Source organism: Corvus moneduloides, chromosome 3 (genome assembly GCF_009650955.1).
Source record: "Corvus moneduloides isolate bCorMon1 chromosome 3, bCorMon1.pri, whole genome shotgun sequence".
Taxonomy (NCBI): domain Eukaryota; kingdom Metazoa; phylum Chordata; class Aves; order Passeriformes; family Corvidae; genus Corvus; species Corvus moneduloides.
In genome coordinates this window covers 56419003-56439323 of record NC_045478.1, presented here as the reverse complement: position 1 = coordinate 56439323, position 20321 = coordinate 56419003, and the positions used below count along the sequence as shown (strand labels likewise).

General features: G+C 40.3%; 1 protein-coding gene across 1 annotated transcript; it reads right to left on the bottom strand.

The window, feature by feature from the left end:
* Nucleotides 1–3939: 3939 nt before the first annotated feature.
* Nucleotides 3940–18223, bottom strand: C3H6orf58 (chromosome 3 C6orf58 homolog). The gene is made up of 6 exons (XM_032101637.1): nucleotides 17405–18223; nucleotides 13073–13159; nucleotides 8928–9112; nucleotides 7725–7858; nucleotides 6603–6841; nucleotides 3940–4302 (listed from the first exon to the last, which is right to left on the bottom strand). The coding sequence occupies exons 1-6, from the start codon at nucleotides 17724–17726 to the stop codon at nucleotides 4175–4177; spliced, it is 1095 nt and encodes a 364-aa protein (XP_031957528.1). The 5' UTR covers nucleotides 17727–18223; the 3' UTR covers nucleotides 3940–4174.
* Nucleotides 18224–20321: the final 2098 nt, after the last annotated feature.

The following is a 20321-nucleotide window of genomic DNA, read 5'->3' as shown; positions in this document are numbered from 1 at the left end:
GAGAGGGGCTCAGGATTGCCCCACTTGGGGCACTGCAGCTACTTTGCCAGCAAAAAGACTGTTTTCCTTTTTCCCTCTTATTTCAGTTGCCTGCTCTCCTAGGTTCGGTGATCACATCTGTTCATATTCTGGGACCTAATGTCACACAAAAGAAGAGGTAGAAAGAGCCTTTCTTTCTGAAATGACTTTACTAATCCAGGAGACTTATTTATACTGCCACTATCTGTCCACCATACCTGCTGCAGCCATTTCCTGCAAACACACACACAAACAGTTCATGCAAATTTTCCCACAGCTACAAACAGTTTGCAGAAGGAAGTGAGAGACATTAAGGATTTTATTTTATTGCTCTTTCTGTCCTGGAGAGTTAGGCATGAATCAGTTAAAAACCATTTTTAAATTATCATGTTTTTCTAGTCATATTTTAAGTGGGTATAAATGCCTTTTAACAAATCTTTACGTGATTCTGCCTCCATTCCTCATCCTCTGAACCCCATTTTGAGTGACTGTCAATGCTTCCCAACAGAGCAGCCCTTTCTAGCTGGTGCAGTTAGGCAGGTCTGCAGCCCCAGGCTCTCCTACACCCTCCTAGGGATCCTTGGCAGCCTCTGCCTGGGGCAGCACAGCAATTCATGCCACACACGTTGTTCTTAAAACACCTCATGGCCCATTGTGTCTCATTGTAGAAAAGAGAATTAAATATAAACTGAGCATAAGACTCAGATCTACAAGCATATTCATTTTCTTAAATTATATCAAAACCAGAGAGGCAACGTGCTCCTCCTGGAGTCACTGAGGTTAGGGTGAGGGAAATGTTATAACAGGTCTCAATCATCTTGAATCTCACTGCATTTGGTAGCAGGAACTGAAGGTCCACAGCTTCCAACACCCTGCAGAGAGAGTCAGGCAAAATGCCTTGGTCAGGAAAAGTAACTGAACAGTTTATGTTTGGGAAATGCAGGGTGTTTTTAATGTTGTACACAACACTTAGAGAATTTACATTACGTCAGTATCTGTCAGAGTCCAAATCTACATCTTCTGCTTCCCAACAAAACCTCCTATCTGCCACATTAGAGGCTGCCCTGGGCAAGAAGGTTTTTGCTCTTCCCTCCACACCTGGCAGGTGTGCTTTTTCCCACCAGAAAAAAAAGCACTTTGTTATTCATTAGAGAGCATAGGTTGGAAAAGAATGCCTAATTCTGTACAGATTAGGGATTAAAGGGAAGGGAAAATGTAGAAGTCCAATTCCTGCTTGAAAGATAAAAGAGCCTTTTAGCATCTTTGCTAATTACTTCTTTGGGTATTGGCCCCGTAATCTCCATGTCTTGATGTCTAAGAAAGCTAAAGAAGTCCCTGCTGACATCTGTTAGCAGTTCTGTGAAGACACAGGTACCTTTCCTAGAGAAGGACAAGGTTGCCATTCCACTTACGGAAGAAAAGGTGGAGAGGTCAGCCCTTACATATTTCTGTGATGTAAGTTTAGGACAGTATTTGGTAAGGCACAGGTCCATTTTGCAAGAGCAGCTGTATGTCCAGTTGCAAATACGTAGACAAGGAGAAGAACCTCACTTCTGACCATTCCTCAGAAATGTGATCACTCCCATAGCAAAGGCACTGAAAACTGCACAGCTCTCAGAAACAAGGAACTGACCTGCCTAAAATGAGCTGTGGAGGGGGGACTGCACAGTATTCGGAACTATTGTCCAATTTTGAGGATGGACAGGCTCTTTTCTGGTGGGTTTTCATTCTCCCAAGTTCTCCCTTTTTCATGTATTACATTTCATTTCTAAACTTCCCTTCTTCACTCCCAAATGTTGTTTGTTCCAATCCCCTCAGGCTTGCTATTTGCAAGTGTGTACATAAGTTTAACTCCCTGGCTTTCCGGAGCCAGCTGTGGTTTGATTTTTTTAATAGCACCTCTGTCAAACAGAGGCTAGCCCTGTTTAATGCCAGGCATTCCTCAGTAAAGAGACCATATGTGTAAAAGTCATGAGAACAGAGCAGCAAACACCAGACTAATGCCTAATAGGAAGAACCCTTATGCTTCGGGAGTCCTTCTTGCTGGGCAAATCCCTGCTTAGGTAGCTGTCACCTTTTGCTAGCTCTTACCAGCAAGCAGGCTCCTTCAATGCTCTGCCATTCCTCTCCAGAGACATCCTACCACACCTCTACAGCTTTCTCTTGATGTTTTTCTCTCTGTTTAGTTTCTGATACTCAGATGTTTTCCTGCAAGAATGCATCTATTCTATTTCAAGATAACTGGCTCTGCTCTACTTGTAAGAATCTCCCATCCCATATTTTGTCTAAACTTTTATACATTCTTCAGCTTTGAAAGAACAATCACTGGCCAATTTCTAAAGTCTTTACCTGACTGGTTGTCCTGTTGGATTAGGACAAAGTGTATGAAATACATACGTGCTTGATTCTGTATTAAGAAAGATAACTCTTCTATAAAATTCTGAAGTACTTCCTAATGTTGTTATAAATTCAGGCAAGGAGTTGCTTGCTTTTTAAAAATGTATTTTACAAATACTCCCTCAAGTGCAGCACTTTTCAGTTTAAAAGTTTGTATTAACGGCTCTTTTCGTTTTCTCAAAGCAAATCTTAAGTTAAATCTAAGTTAACCACAGAAAAGGTCAAAAATTTTTTTCAAACTTTTCTGGAGCACAAGGAATTTAATATTTTAGCAGCTGGCAGCTGTGGAGATTATTTTTGGATTATATCTAAAGTCTACTGGAATCTAATTACTCTGGTCTATGAACCAGGTAATTAAGGTAAAAACTTCCACATTTTCTCATACCTCATTAATGTATTTCCTTTGAAAATTGTTAGCTAATGATGGTACATTAAGAGTTTATCCATTAAATGACAATGAATAATTAACACCTTTGTCCTGGGACATTAAAGGACAAAATGGCTGCTCAATGTGATGATAATTATTTATTAATTTACAGTGCAAATATTGTGCAAGTTTGGGAAGAAAGGACAAATCGAACTGGGCAAATAGAATGGAAAGAAATAATTTTCTTTTCATAGAATTGAAGAAGGGTTTTGATTGGAATGGACCTTAAAGGTCATCTAGTTCCAAGCCTACTGCTGTGGGCAAGGAAATATTTCATTCATTTCCTTCTTTCCCAAGAAACTTCAAGCCCTGTCTGCGTGCAGGACTCCTGTCCCACTTCTCTACAACTTCTGTTGCCAAGTTATAACTGATTCCAAATAGGTGTTATCACCCCAAAGACTGAGATCAACACTTGGGTCTGAGTGTGCCAGGCACTGTGAGTACAAACACCGCAAACACATCTCTTCCTCAGTAATCAAATCCAACATGTGACACAGTGCAGCAAGTAAATTAGACAAGGGGGAATGGAAAAGCAACCTGTGGTTGGAACATTATCACTTAAATCGATATATAGATCAAATACAGGGAATGTTATCACATAAATCGATATATAGATCAAATTTTTTTTGAAGGTAGTGAAGTGAATGAAATACGAGAAATCTCTGTTGTCATGTAAAAGCTGGTACAGAGTAAGTTAATTTGCTTCAGGACTGCTCTGGACTGGCTCCGCTCTACACGTGAGGCATTTACTTGTGGCAAAGCAGCATAGCAAGGGAATCTATCTGTGCTCAAGTATTTCACCTGAAAAGCCTAAAAGGTTCCAATTTGATTGCAGCTGCTCTGCAAAATAACAGCTTCGGTGGGAAACACTCGAGGCATTACTTTTGGATCAGAACTTCAAAGAAAAGTTTCTCATGATCATTTGTTAGAACATCAAGGACCTGAGTAATTACATATCTAGTGGAATCCCCACCTACAGGGGGAAAAAACCCAGTCTGAAACAGAATATATTTTGCCTGTATTTAATTTTGTCTCAAATAACGATACATTATTTATAAAGTCACAAAAAGTAGTAAAGTAAGATTTTTCTGTGCGTCTTTTTATTTATAAGGAATTGAGTTAAACAAATGAGATAATTAGGAAAATTAAGGATAAAAATATTGATTCCATATGAGATGGAGACACACATGGCTACTCAGGAAATCCTGCTGTAAGAAATTACCAAAGCCAGATTACCAGACACATGTCTGCTAAAAGATTAAATGAATCCAAGTTGGAACTGCTCTTTCTCAAGAAACTGGGAGCTTTCAAACCACCTCCTTCCAAATAATTCTAAATTCCAGCTAGGTCAAGTAGTTCGAGCTTCTGGCTCGAAGTCAAGCCTTCAATCAGTTTTCGGCCCATTTCTCTTCCTGCTTCGGTAGACATTGCCTTTTGCCAGAGCTTCAGCAACAATCCTCCTTGGAAAGAAACACAACATGACAGTGTCAAATTAGCATGGAGCGCATGCAGCTCGCGGCGTACCAGGGATGAAGTGCACGTCTGGCAGCAAGCACTCGCCACTCTCCTGGGGACAGTGAAATGGAGACAAAGCTGGAACTTGCCGATGGGGTGATAATTGCCTACAAATGTGTAGGGAGACAGAGACCATTCATTCAGCTCAGAGTCCTTTGTACTGACAGACAACGGGGCTTGTTCCCTTGTCACCAGTGTTGCAGGTCGAAATGATTGAAGACTTAGGGAAAGGTCTTGGTCTGCCCTCGCACATAGCTTCGTGGTTTATGGAGCAGTAGCCTGGGAGTTATAATCAGCACTGTCTCCATTTTCACTCTGAAATAAAGAACTTTCTGCCAGCTAAGACCTCAAGCTAAAGAAGCAAATTACCCTAATACTTTTGTCCAGGCGGTAAGCAGTGGCTCTCTAGGAAGTGTGCCTGGCCAACCCAGCCTAGCATTAGCACCAGTTCGCAGGATAATCATTGCTTGCTCCTCACTCCACTCAGTGCTCATCTTCATAGTGGGTAGAGGGGAAATCTGAGGATAAAAAAAGTCTAGTGGAAAACCAAGAAGAGTTTATTCTCCTCCTGCCTTTGGGTATCAGTGAGCGGCAGAGCATAAAAACTGGATCTGACAGTCCATGAGCAGAGAAACTTTAGAAGCAGCACAGTACTCTCTCGATACAGCTCCTGCTGGAATAGCAGGGGCAACTACACAAAAATAAAGAGTGATCAAACACTGAATCAGGAAATCAAGCCTCACTCTGGGTTGGACAGGGTCCCGTACTGGGAGGTACTAAGACCCTACATCTGCTGTTGAAGTCTGCAGTACCAGTAGAGAACCCTGTATCTCACAGGATGTATTTAAAAGTTTGAGGAAGCTGACTCTGCAGAAACAGTACATTTTGTCACCTGTGTTTTGTAGCACTGAGGTAGGGTCTTCCAGATCCCTGCTGAGGCTGTGGATCCAGATGCAGTCAAATTTATTTTAAAGCTCCTTTTTCTGATCTGCAAATCAGTTACCAGGCTGAATTAACTGGCATTTAATTCTCAGTTGAATTCAAAGCTCATCCCTTACAGCAAAGTCAGAGAAATCTCTCCCCTGCAAAGCAAGGGATTTCAGCTATGGAATTCATTATGGCTGCACCTGCATGAAATTTAATCTCTCCCTTTCCTTCCATCTATGGTGTTCAGCATCCATCCTTTCCTCTCTCCCTGCAGTGCTGTCCTCACCTGATGTGCTACCCTGGTGCTCTCCTCCCTCCTTGCTGTCCTTCTGGCTATGCTTTTCCTTGCTGTGCCTCTCTCCCTTCCTGGAGGTATGTCAAGAAACCCTGAATTGTGCCATAGACTGCCAGGCACAGGAGACAGATCTGTTAAGACCCTTATTCAGATTCCAAAGGATAATGCCATGTGAAAAATGTGAGGGAAGCGCTCTGTGATAGGAGGATGCTCTTTTGTAGCACTGAATAACTTTATTTCACATCTCTTTCAGCTTTAAATACAACTGGTGAGAGAATTTTCAGTGAAAGGTACAGATGGAAGAAGAGGATCACAAATGCCACAGCTAGGCATGTTAGTTTTTCAGTGTGTTTTTGCATTCTATTTTCATTTAAAGATTCAAAATAACTTTGCTTCATAAAGGTCAAACAAAAATAGCCAACCCAGCAGTATCTATGAAAGAACCGAATCCTCAGGAGCATGTAATTCTGTGTTGCACCACTGGATGGTGATGCACGACTAATTTTGGTGAGTACAATGAAGGCAGCATTGTTGGAGGATGCAGTTTTACTGGGACAGATCTCTGTTAAAACAAAGACTGAGACAAAATGAAAAACTGAATCCAGAACACTTGTGGACACAGAAATTGTTGCTCATGAAAATTTACCTCTTTTTTTTTGTTCAACTGGTCTAATAATTTCATTTACAGCTTTAATGGTTTCAGATTCAACTGGTGAAATACAAAATGCCTGTGTTTTTAAAGTTCCTGTGAAAACTGGGAAAAAAAGAGTAAGATCATCTGCTCCAAAAATGCTTTTTTCTCACTGAAATTCCTCATATTGTCGGTGTTATCACACCAGCATTTGCTGTCTGGTGTGTTGTTTGCTTATGGTTGTATTTTTAACTGATTTACCGTTAGTCCCTAAGATGTGTTTATACTACTTTATATCACAAATTCACTGTATTGGTATGGAGAAAGGTATGTAGAGAGAACAAGATATAAAATATCTATGGACTACAGACATTGTTAGGTTGGGCTCTTACCTGTTAATTTATTTGCTTTGTAAAGAGCTCTCAGTGATACCAGGACCTTATTTTGCTGTGGACTGAAGTCACTAATGGAGGGCAGGACATCGCTTTCAACAAGCATCCTCTGGGGCAGGAAAGCCTGGAAGTTGTTTGTGGTCGGTAAATCTGTACAGAAGTGTGTGGCAGCAATGAAATCTACAGCATTAGCCCAGTCTCTGCCAAATTTTGCTTCTGGATCAGAGAGATATTTCAAGCTGAAAGAGAAAAGAATTAAAAATGTGGCAGATAATTGAACTCTGCTGTAGAACACACTACTCAATCATTTATCCAAAAGTTTTTGTTCAGTATAAAACCCTGAGGGGTCTCAGTGCCACAGTGGCTTAAAACCTCCTTCAGTACTTTGCACCTAATTTCTCCTGGCAACACTGCCTCTGCCCAGACTAAACACAACTCCTGAATCAGGCCCTGGCTCCCAGAGGGGAACCAGCATCGCATTTTAAGCCCAGTCAGACTGGTCATTGTAGTTTGGGCAGCCATCTCTCCCCGGTCATCCCACACTCTGAGAGAGAAGAAGGAAGAGCAGAGCCTAAAGAGTAGACACCTGAAGTACAAAACCTCATGCAGACTTTGTTGGGTTACTATCTGTGGCATTTAAGTAAAACCTTGTAAAATGAAGGCCTTGTTGCCTTTGTAAAATTATGGTTCAGGCACGTTACTTCAGCTAGAGGACGACTGTGAGAGAAGTCCGTGAGAAGAAACGCAATTAGTTATTACCTGTGGAATGTAGTATCAACAGAAGCATGAAAGTTAAACAACAGAAGGAGAGAACAGCAATATAGCTGCACTTGTTATTTTTCTGAGTGCTTGAATGCTTGTGCTATAGGTAGCCAATGGTAGTATATTGAAGTTAATAACAGCCGATGAGTCTCCTGTAGTAGTTTAGCAGCCAGTGAGTCTGTAACACGTATGATAACATATAAAAGGTGTATAAAAGAGGCTGCTTTGTTTAATAAATGGCTTTTTGGCCCTTTGTCTGAGGCACTGTCTGTGTGTGACCACCCCCACAGCAACAACTATCCTTCCAAAGAGGCGTGGAGATGGAAAGATCCTCCTTAGCCACCTCTCTCATCCTCTTACCTGTCCTGGAATTTGGGGAGTCCATAAGCAATGGAGGTTGTGTGTGCCTTCCACATGAGACCAAGGGCATCATCCAGTTTGAAGGAGGAGAAGGTTGCAGAGCTCATAGCTTTTTCTTCTGTAGATAACAGATACTGCAGCAACAGGAGCAAAAAGGGCAGAGAATAAGAGGGGAGGTTTAAACCTTCTTCTTTTTTTTAAATTTATGCACATACTTCACAAAATAATAGGTTTGATAGCTAAAGGAAATTGCATTTGAACAGTTAATGGTAGTTGCTGTTTTTTGACTTCAACATAAACAGGGTTTTATCTAAATAATTTTGGGATTTTGTTCAATGGACTCTTGTATCTGAGTGCCATGGAAGATTCAGCACTGAAATACTGGATTCCTTGAAAACTTGTCTATATTCTTTTGGCCACAACTTTCTGAAGATTTTCAGAAAAATAAGAAAATTATCCTTAATTATTATCATTATGGTTATTTGAGGAGTAGATATTTTACAATAATTTCTGAAACTTGCTGCAGAGGAAAAATGATCTTATGAAGACAAATCCAGTCTTGCTCTTAAACTATCTACCTTCGCTCACAAGAGGGACTTACAGTTTAAGCTTTCTGATCATTATCAATTGACTACTAATAAAAAATGTTGACTGCAATAGTCTAGCTATAAAAAATAGTTATTAAATCCATGCAGTAATAAATATTGTCATCTTTGGGATTAGAGAACAGCTGAGTGAAGAGGAAATAGAATATCTACTTGCATAAATAGGTGTCCTTCTGAATAATGTTTCAGCGTTTTCAAGTTTTCAGATGTTTAAAGGAATAAATGAACCCTATAAAACCAACCCAAGGCCACTTCTTAAGGGCAGTGTTCCATCTCACAGGCTTATTTTTCATTACGAACATAAGCAGTATTGGAAGAATACAAATATAATTGTATACAAAGCAATGTCTTGGGACAGAGGCCAAAATACAGAACTATCTCAAAGGAAGAAAAAAAAATGCTTTAACTTGTAAAAAATCCTGTCCTACTTATCTCTGACTCACTATATAGTATGCTTTTCATTTTTTCTCGTTTTTTTCATATGAAGTTGTTATTGAAAGCAAACTAAGCTCTCTGAATCTTAAAAATTACAGTAGTGATAGTTTTTAAAGCTAATATTTTGGCATAATTTCTAAAAATATTGAAAAAACTTATTTACTTCAAAAAAGGCCTTCCAGTCATCCATGAGCTTGGGCATGCGAGACCAGCAGTCTTTAACACTGTAACAGAAATCATCTTTTTGCTCCTCTGGTGGCAATATTTCTATCTCGTACGGCAGCTGCCCAAAGAGGCTAGCCTCCACTGCCCCCAGAAAGGGTATGATAGCCAGGTAGTAATTCATACCTGTAACAATAATTAAAAGGCAGGAGGTGTTAATCACAAGTGAATGAAAAATTCCCACATAAGAAAATGAACTCTCTTCCACACCAAATGAAATGGTTTCAAATTGCAAACTAATACAACTGTATTCAGCAGTGGAATATATGTACTGAAATGTAGTAATGATGACACTTGTATTGATTTAGATATGATTCGTAATGTTCATTTATGTATCATCCTTTCAGAACTTTGCAACCTTACACTGTGCATTACTTTGCAGGAAAGGAAAAAACTAATGGAAAAAAGTTGGATCTTTACAATGTCATGGACAGGACATTAAAAGTCTCTCATATATTACTTGCAAACTAAGTATAGAAAGACTGAGGGGTATTCCACAGGTGTTGTTTTCATTAAAAACCCCTCTTCTATGTATCCTAGACCTATGAGAAAAGAAAAGGTGATATTTGATTGGAAAATAATATTTTTGCTTCTAAAAATATTTCACGTACTGAAAATTGCTCCAAAATTACAGTTTATCTGTTCAGATCTATTTTATGATGATGGCTTGCTTTTGTCTGATCCGTAAGTTGGAGCAGTCAGATCCAGGCTGTAGGAAACTCAGTTCTCACCTGCGCCAAATCTTGTCCCCAGTGAGAGTGCCCATAAGGCTATTTGATATTCCTCTCTTGAAAGGAGGATTTTAAGTTGTCCCTCTTCATTGTGTCTCCTTTGTAGATATGAAGTTTAATAGCTTTCAGTGAAGAAAGCCTGAGGACCAGTTCTCCCTCTTGGGCAGGTGCCTCTGAGCTGTTATGCTGTGAATTCATTTGCTCCTACTTGGTCTCAGGCCACAGACTGCACTGATATTTTGTATGAAATCCCAGCAGTGAGGACCAAAATCATCCAAACCAGAACATCTACCATGTATCCCTGTCCTCCTAACAGGAAGCCTTTGCTTCATCTCGTGGGGAGAAGACCAAAGAACAAAGTTCAGCTAGAAGGAGTGTGTGTGTTGTCTATAGCTCAGCAGGGACTGTGTCTGCATACCTTAGGAGCAGGACTACTGAAGGAGCTCGGTGTATTGCTCTAAGGGTGAGATGAAAAAAGGATGGAGCAGAATGGAGGTGCTGTGGTCATGCTCTGTCAAAATCGATGCAGATATGAAGCAAAGGATGGAGCAACACAGTGGTGTTGTGATTGTGCTCCACTGAAAACATGCAGCTAGCAGGAACTAAGCCAAAGGAATAAACCAGATGGTAACAAAAAGCTTCATTAGCTAGAAAATATATCTTGCTTTTCACACTCTACATATGCTAATGACTCAAGCAGCACATCAACATGATATGTCGCCAGCTGTAACTTTACCTTTTCCCTCAAAGGAAGTAATATAAACATAGCTTAAGTGGGGAGGGAGGTCAGAGAAGACTCTGCCATAACTTCTGGGATCTGTCAACAGGCTGAACCTGTCTTCTCCCCCAGAGGGATGATTATTGGGTAAGAACCTCATTCTATGTAAGCTAAATTGTTATCCCTAGCTAGAGATTTGAAGCAATATACTGATTAGAATTAATCAGTATATTGCTTCAAATTCATTTTTGCAATCAGTTACTATCAACAGCAATCTCTGAAATTTAACCCCTCACAGTGTTTGACTATCAGCATGTTTGCTAATAAAGTGTGTTATTCTGCAGAGAGTTTAGTGTGAGTCCTTCAAGGGCATTGGGAGAGGAGTGGCCAGCAGTGGATAACATACTTGACAAAACTGGAAATATCTACCAACTCCAAGTGGGAACACTGCTGGTGTGTGACCCTAAACAGGTTGGTCAAACCACACTTATTACAGCTGGTGGTGGGGTCTGAGGCTGTGACCCAGGAAGAGATGACCGGTCCGGGGAGATGGTCCTGAAAGGAATCGCCTGCCCGAGGCCCGGTGTCTTCCTCTCAGCTGCTGGCAGAGGAGCCCTTGCAGAAGCTGTCAGCTCTTTAGTGATATCAGCTCGCGATTCCAGCTCAGCTCTGCAGGGCAGCCTCCAGGCCAAGCCAGACCAGAGAGAGAGACGAGAAGGCCCGTGTGGCTGGTTCCGCACGAAGGGAGCTTTATTGTGGGACCCCTCCGGCGAAGGGAAGCCAGGGACGAGCTCTCTCTCAAGGGGCTCGAGGGAGCTTGCCTTTATAGGGATACAGGGGATCAGCAAGGGGACCAATGGATTACAGAGGGTCTGGGATAGACCAATGGGTTACAGAACGATCTGCATAGGGTCTCCCAAAGGATTGTGGATCTACCTTTCCTCGCCATGACCCAAAAGTAGTCACCTTTCCAGGGAGTCTTGCTGGGCGATTGCAAAATCTTTTATCTCAGCAGACATCCCTCCAGGGCAGTGGCTGGGCATATCCCACACACACTCTGACAGAGTGAGTTGTTCAGCGGGGTCCCTGTAATGGGGCACTGATGGGCTGGTTAGGCACAAGAGTCTCAACTTCCCTTGGGGTGCTGACTGAATACAAATAAAGGGTTCAAGGAAACCCCTCTTCTCATGTGACACATATCCTGAGTGTGGACCTGGTTGGGAATTCAGATGGAAATGTATGGCCAGTCAGAAGAGAAAAGAAAGGCTCTCAAGTGATGAGAAGAGAGTGTGTCACTGAGACTCATTGCTAAACTGGGTCATTCTTCTTGTTCACAGTTTTCATGAGAGGTGTTGAAACCTTGATCTCACAAAGTGCTTATAATCTTTTAAGTGTGCTTGCCTATATTATATATTTGCACCTGCTTGAGTGTCTTAGAGGGCAGAAAACAATGCAGGAGAGGACTATATTGAATATTACTCTAGTCAAAAAAGACTGATGTTCTTAAGCAGTTAGTACTTCAAACACCTGGGATATATTAAATGTGAGTTTTGGTTTAAACTCATTCCTGGTTTCATGTGACTACTTGTGCCAGAGAGGGCTGCTCTGAAGGCCAGCTAAAAGCATTCATACCCTCAGAACACTAAAAGACATTCCCATGAAATCTCAAAAACTTTGCTGCAATAGGGTAAATCAAGGATGAGTTTATACATTTTCTGGAGGCAACAAAATGGATATCAAGCAAACATGCAATATTTAGAAGTAAATGAAGAGCAGGAATTTAAACACTGAGAAAGTAAAGGTGGTGGTTTCTATTCCAGGAAAGTCCCCTGCTTGCACAGGGCTGTGCAGTGACCCTTGTTACTTGTCACTGCAAGGGACAGCGTCCCACAGAGCACCTAGTGCTATCCAAACACAGAGATGGAAAACCAAAGCTGGAATGAGTATCACAGTCAGATTTTACCCTAGATTTACATTTTAAACTTTATCTATGCTTATGTCTTTGTTCACTTGAAGATATACACATTTAACCACTAACTCACAGCCTGAAGTTTCATCCAAAGGGCCACTGCAGGAAAAAATTCCTGTGGCAGGGAAGGGACAGAGCTGCTTGCTGAAACCTGCCGACAGGTCTGGGGAAAGGGGAACTTACAACAGGACATCAGGGAAGCTGAGGGAGCAAGGGACAGAAGTGATGGAGGGAAAATATGCTATCGGAAAAAGAACCAAGGGTATTACAAGAACCACAACGATTCCTGCTTGACATTCTCTCACAAAGTTTGAGTTTTAATGTGAGCATCAAAACTGAACAAATCTGCTCTGGAGTAATCGAAAACTGCAAATATCTACAAATACAGATACCTGTCATGGTCTTTACCACATATTTTTTCATAAATTTTTATAATGTAAACATTTTTAGGGCTGCAAATTTGAATTTTTTCCCTCCTTCCTCAAATAAGTATTCAAAATCAATTAACTTTCATTTACTCACACTTAGGTGTCTTGATGCAAGTTTGTGATGGAGAATTATTGAAATTATATTGTAATAGAGAAGTCTAAGGGAAAGAAGTATTTTGAAATGACCTTCTAGGACACTAATTTATTTTGGAGAAGAACAGTGTAATAGCATATACTTACAGGACCACCAGCTTCTTACAGATTGACACAGGTGTTCTCCATTTTCATAGCCACAGGAAGTCACACCAGAAGGATCTGCTAACCTACCTGAATGAATCAAATGAAATAATAAAACAAATACTTTTCAAACTTTCACACAAGAAATCCAAATGAGATTTAAAAAATATATAGGAGTAAAGCATGCGTGACTTTTGGTCAAAGAAGCAAAACAATTACTGTTGTTTTGCTTCATAAACTACTGTTCCTAGAGTAGTTGAGTTTCTCAGTGCATAGTAATTTGATTGTGTTTTACAGTTTGCATTATCCCTCACAGTAAATGCATTCTGTGAATTTATGGAACTGTTTGAAACTGGGACATCAGCGTATTTTTACAGAAATGTAAATATACATTCACATACAGACATAAGCACGTGCATAGGTGGAGGCATCATTTCTAATAGATGTAGGGCTGCTGGTTCAGGAGAGCTGCCTAATGAGCAGAACAGCACAAACTAAATGTGCTACCAATTGTCTCACCTAATTGGGTCGTGTGATACAGAATCACTTCCAGTTTAATCATGCAGACAAATGTGGCCTTACTGTGAAGCTAAGCATGCAAACGTTGTTGTAACTAATTAAGAAGGTTTGCAAGCATCTGTGCTGTATGTAGAAAACATGCAAGACATTTCACAATTATTCGTGACAGAATATTCTACTTTAAATATTGTACTTTAAGCACGTGGCACGAAGAAATAGCCTAAGTCCTAAGAGAATACCATGCATGTACATTAAGTGTTGTCATGCAGAGTGTCAGGAAGTCTGCTTTAAGTGCATGACATGCAATTACCATGGCCTTGTGCAATGACTTGAGAAAAAAATTGCTCAAACTCTGCCCTGCAGTGCATTTGCTCTCCGACAAGTCAGCTGAATAATGACAGTGTCATTTCTGTCAGATTAGCCCTAAACCTCATTACCAAACCAAATTTTCTGATCCTTTTACTGAAGAAAAAGAGACGATCATGAACAATGTGCATACAAATTATCCTAATTATTCTCCCTAGCTGACTGGGCAGAGCCTGTGCTTTGGGGCATGCTAGATACTCAAACCTGTATCTTTCAGTAGCCAAGCACTGAGACCATGAACTTGCAGTGATAAGGATTGCAGTTCGACCCCTTTTTTTTTTTTTTTTTTTAATTATGAGCATCTTTTTTTAATATTTACAGAAAGATTCCATTTTTCAAGATTTTACTTCAAAAGAGACTGCAAAAAAATAGTCAGCAATAGATCACTGGTGCGCAAAGGGGATGAATGGGAAGGATAAAGGCTAAGAAGTAAAAGAAGACAAAATGTTGCAAAAAATTGTACATGAGGTTTATCAAGTATTGTTAGCCTGGGTGTTTTGGGAAAATGAAGGGTTCCCAGGCAGTATCAGTGATAATTATAAGATACGTAGAAGTTAGAGCTGGAAGCCTTAACTGCACTTACAGGTCTCCACAACATTTTTGTTGGTTCTGCTCCCTCCTATTTCCTGTGCTTAACATGATTTTTATTTCAGTCTTCAGGTCTACCCAAGCTAATCTGTATTGACAGTGCCTCCCAGCTGTGTTTTCAGCAATTATGTGCAACCTCATCAGCAAGATTTCTCCACCATTTTTTGTGGAAAGGTTGTTACTGAGAATGCTAAATGTAGTTATTCTCATGTTGTTGATGAAGAACTCCGAGCACATTCTCCACTTAGCTTTAGACTTCTTTTAGCAACAGTTATCACTAAATTCTCCTTCAAGTGTTCCTTCACCAGATTTGCGGTTCCCTTATCTTGTAATGTAACATTAAAAATTTTCATTCTAAGCTTTGCTTTTACAAAGGGAGTAAATGCATTTCTGGACTTTGATAAAACAACAGTTACATCATGAAGAAAGATATCAAGTTAGCCTGACACAATCTACCTTGGATTCACATAAGCTGTGCTTTATCCCTTTTCTATCTTGTTCCATGTAATTAAATATTCTTCCCTCTGTACTTATTCTAATATCTTGTCTACTGCGGGTATAAGACAAATAAATGTATTTGTGTTCTCATCTCATTTTTACTTCTTCTTAAATATAGGCATAAACTTTCCTACTTTTCAGATATACAATACCACATGAATCTTTCTTAAAGTTCTTGCTCCTGGATTTGTACTTCTGTATGTGAAGTGGGGGTAGAGACTATCCTGTTTCCTCAGTTTCTGTAGGTAGAACTCTCAGTTTAGCTTCACCTTCCAAAGGACAGTTTCTGCCTCCACAATCTCTTTCCTAACAGCCATGCTGTCTCAAGATCCTTGTCTCTGCTGTAAATTTAGGCGAATAACTGATTTCATTTTATGTCCTTGAATGGATTATCGCAAATCTTTGTACCACTCTTATTAACAGCTTCACTTGCTCTTTATGGTTTATACAGAACCATACCCATAAAAGTATTCTCTCAGTAACACAATTTCAAGACCAGACAGAACTGTTAATTCAATAATTTTTGTAATATTTTCAAAGTTCTGTTGTCTTGCACCATGAACGCAAATCCTGCTTTTGCTTGCCCAAGCTTCTTATGTCGATATACAAGTGCTTCAGTCATTCCTCACTAATCCATCCCACCGCCTATCTGGGTTAGGTTTAGCCCTTTGCTAACCTCACTAGTGTATGTAGCAGAATCATGTCGTTCTTTGCCCCTTATCCATTTATTCTTCAACTTCTCATATTTTTTTTCTGTAAAACTCTTTCCAGCTGTGTGATATTTCTCCTTTTAGTATTTTTTTAACCTTCTGGTCATGTAAATGCAAAAATATATCTCTTTTGTCTAAGTGCCAGTCCTATGACTCTTCAGCAGTGACACTACATCTTTACCTGTCTATGCAACCAGGGGGAAATCTTCCCCTCACAATCTGTGTTCCTCATCTTTGCTTGGAAATTGTCACTGCAACAAGGCACATCCTCACTTTGTGGATGAGGCCATACCTCATAACTCCTCCTTTCCAGCAGGTCCTCACCCAACCGTAGCTGCTGTATACAGTCATCTTTGCCTCTGCCACACATAGGGTCAGTTCTCCTGCTGTACCAGCCATCCTCTTCATCTTCTCTTCTTTTTGTATACATAAAGAAGGGAAAGAGGAAAAAGCTTGCCTAAACTCCAGCCAAATTCTTATTTTTGTTATCTGTTTTCCAGCTAGTTTCCTTCTTGTATTTTGCTTACTATCTTGTTTTCCTCATTTTGACTTAGGGATAAGTTTTCCATTCGGTGTGACTAAATGCTGGCAGCCTTCCTTCATCACCAGCTGCAGGACCTCTGTCTTCTCTCAAACCTACAGTGTCACCCAAACCACCACCACATGTAACTACAGGTTACATCCAAAATAACAGGCAGACAGATGCATTTGTTTACACCTCGTTATGACCAGGCACAAGTTCCTGAAAACATCATTGTCTCTTATTTCCTTCTTCCCCCCTTTTCTGGTTGTTAGAACAAAGCAAGTCAACTCTGGCTTTGAATGGAAAACTTTACAGACTGCTGTATGTGAAGTAGTCTGTGAGTGAATGCGTTCTCTGATAAAGCCCCTGGTAAGATATTGCAGCTTTAGCCTTAAAGAACCTTCCACATGTGTTTCTGCATCTGCTCCCCTGGCAGGGACAACAAGCAAACGAGAATGACTACCCTAGACAACAACCAGCTTTTAGGGGATAAACTCTTAGAATCTGGACATAATTTAAAACAAAACAAAATCAAGTAACCAAACAAAACCCACAAACAAGCGCAAAAAAACCCCAAAAACCCCAACAAACAGAAAAAACTTTTTGTAAAAAACATTTAGAAAATAAGGAGGCTACTTCTAAACTGATCATGAAGAATAAATGGAAATAAGTTCTCAGAGGGAAACGTGGACTTTCAAATATCTGTCTTAGAAATTAAACTCAAACCACCTATAGAAGATTGTAACATTAACAAAAATAAAAGCCTATTAGTTAACAATTTAAGAACAGCACTGTAGAATGCATGCCCTGAAATCTGTCTGTATAAACTGAAGCAACTGGGAATACCTTTTCGAAGATTTTCAGTTAGCTGAAATATTGCCTATCTACACCACAAATCTTGATTCTGACCTCTTCCTATTAGGAATTTTAATAGCTATTGCTCAGCAAGGTAAGGGTGTTTCCCTCACTCAGCATTTCTTTTTCAAATTGATATCTCTGTCAAAGTTTACAGGCTAAAAGGCTGTACAGAGTCTGAGGCTATACTGGGCTTGTGAGGCAGAAACTGTGGAAAGGAGGCCTCTAAGCAGGTCTGGTAAACACTTCGCTAATCCATAAGGAAATAATCCATACCTGTACGAAATTGCCACCCATGCTGCAGTGGTAATCCCCAGAGAATATTTCCACTGTTTTGGGGTCCAAAGGCACCAAAATATTTGGCTGAAGCATTTAGCAAGCTCTTATACACTCCCAGGCGCTCTTGATAGTTCCAAGCATTGATGACAATTTTGTTGTCTTTTACTGGGAAATCCAGGAGGTTTTCAGGGGCCAGGTCCCACAGAGGGGGATAGGCATCTTCTTCAGTGACGTGGTTTTCACTCGGTGCCGCGGCAGTCACAGGACTCAGGGTGACAGTCACTACAAGAAGAGCGAGTATGCCAAAGCAGGACCACATTGTGAAGGTTTGTGACCCAGGTGATTGTGGCTGCAGGGCTTTTATCGGGAAAGGTGAGGGCTGGGCAAAAAGGGTGACTCAGATGGAAAAGTCTTTGTCTCCCTTCCATCTTCCCAGTAGTGACCCTGATGTGGAGTTGCCAGATTAACAACTGTGAGCAATGGTCTGTCCTCTTTGTGGGATCTAGAGAGCACCAGCAGACCTTTAAGAGGAATCAATCTAATCAGAAAATGTCCAAATCCATGCTGCCCATGACACATACACACATTTCCAAATAGTTGAGGTGCTAAAATCCGGACTGTATAGTTGCGCTATCAAATTTTCTGTTTTTCACTTGCTGTCAGCTTCCCTTTCCCAGCCCAGTTCCTTCTGGTAAAGAAGGGACAGCAGCGCTATAGATCTCATCTCAGCACATGCACAGTCAGGGTTAGGCTCTGGCTGAGGTATTCTGAGGAGGGCTCCAGGTGCTGACCAAAAAGCAGCAGTGACATACTGCTGATGCTGCCATTGTCACCTTTGTCTTTTGGCCTTGGGACAACTGCCTGCAGCCTTCAGGTCATGCGTGTTGGAAGCAGCCAGATCAGCCTGTCTTCAGGCCATGTAGCACCTGGATACCTGTACTTTTAGTACTGGTTTGTCTTGCATGGAGATGGTCAGCATTATAAAGTCCTAAGGTCTCCTATTAAACCTCCACAATCCTGTAGACTCCAAAGGGAACACAGAGGCCATGCCTCCAGTGATAAAATTGGTGTCCAAGTTACACTCCAACAAAAGTGAAACTGTCCAGCTGCCTTCATCTCACTTACTTCTAGGAATTCTAGGACTTTATAATCTTCAGCTGCTTTTTCTCAGATAACCAATGGTTGCAAAAGAACACTCAGCAAACAAACACGTGGTTTGTTATCTCTGTAGTGTTTTGTTTGCATGAGAAAAATTGCAAATGCTGCTTTTCTTTGAAGTAATTCTGTGAGTTTCGGTTGGGCTTTGTGTGCCTAAAGTACCTTAAACCGTGGATGGGAGCAAGTCAAAACTGGCTGCAAACTTCTGATAGTAAATTCAAAAGAAATGTATCACTTTGATTCAAAATTTTCCCATTTACTCTATTTATTAATAAGACTTTCTGGTAAATAGCAGAATTTTTCAATGATCACATAATTTTTTGGTATTATGAGTGATTTCTCTTAAAGTACCTAAGGTAAAGAGAGGTTTAAACTTTTTTTTTTTTAAGAATTACCTTATATTTACATCCTCATGGCAGATTATTTGGTAGTGAACTACTGGTTCTATGTTTGTGTGGAACTTTTTTGTGCATGAAAAACTGTTCTCCTGCTCTGCCATCTAGAAAGGCAAATCCTACTAACACTGATCTGGGCAGGCGTGAAAATATTAATTACTAGTGTAAATGCAAAACCACACTTTTTCAAAAGACTTACAATACAGAATTGAGATAAATTAATGACATAATTCTTGACATATCAAATTTTGAGCTATTTTATAGAAAGAAATTTGTGTTATATACTAAATGGCAAATTACAAAACAAGAGTACATCTACTTAGACCACTTAGTTCCTTCAGTTTTAGAAGTTTCAGCCTCTTGTCTCATTATGGTAATAAAAGGACTTCAATAACCCAATTAATCTTTAAAGAGTCAACAATACTTTTTTTATTAATAATAAAAAATTCATACTGAAAAATATTATAATAGAATTTACAGATCTTACTGCATTTTTGCACTTATCTGTGTGTGCAAACAAGTTGCTGAAGTTTCTGTAAGACTTTATGGACACGAGTTCTCCTTTGAGAAATATCTGAGCTGGTATTTCCAGTTTGGAATCCAGTCCAGTTGGTTGTGCTGTCCTGAGGGGGGGAGAGGGGAGGATACATGCGATGGCAATTGGACTTGAGTGGTGTTTATGTTGGGTGTTGAGTCATAGCACTGCTCCATGGATGCCAGCATTTTAAGCAAGGGGAAGATTAAGGAACTGTTAGTAACATCAACACTACTATTCACCCCTCTGTTAGCAAGTACCCTACCAGGTACTCAGTAAGGATGTGCTCATACAGACATTGCAGCAGAATCACGTGCTGGAAAAGAGATATCAATTTGAAAAAGAAATACTGAGTGAAGGAAACACCCTTACCTTGCTGAGCAATAGCTATTAAAATTCACGTGCTGGAAAAGAATAACATAGGTGGTAATTTCAGGTCTGATATGTAATTGTTGTCAAGTATCAAGGGAGAATGCTGTATTTTTCACGTGGGCTACAGATTTTACTTCAAGGTAAATGCAGGAAAGCTGATAAGCATCAATTAGATTAGCTGAGGTGACTACAAGAAGAAATGGCAGGCCTAAGCCCCCAAACTATCAAAACATGAAGTTCATTAGTCCTGATGGGATACACTGAGGGAGGAACTGGAAAGCCAGTGAGGAAAAAGCAGCAGTACTGCCAATGGAATTAATTCAGAACTGACATAGAGTTTTGCAGGTGAGAAACCTTTAGGTAAACTGGGGATGTCACTGTCTTTCAGTCACATAAAATAGCACTGAGAGGAAGGGTTCGCCCACTTCATTTTAAGGTAGCAGTCCTAAGAGGA

Bases quoted from the DNA above. Each gene is read 5' to 3' on its own strand.
- C3H6orf58 (XM_032101637.1), bottom strand. From the start codon at position 17,726: ATGTGGTCCTGCTTTGGCATACTCGCTCTTCTTGTAGTGACTGTCACC. The intron at 13,160-17,404 runs GTATGGATTATT...TGATTCATTCAG, and splicing joins TGGGTGGCAATTTCGTACAG to GTAGGTTAGCAGATCCTTCT. The intron at 7,859-8,927 runs GTAAATAAGTTT...CTGTTGCTGCAG, and splicing joins ACTGGAAGGCCTTTTTTGAA to TATCTGTTATCTACAGAAGA.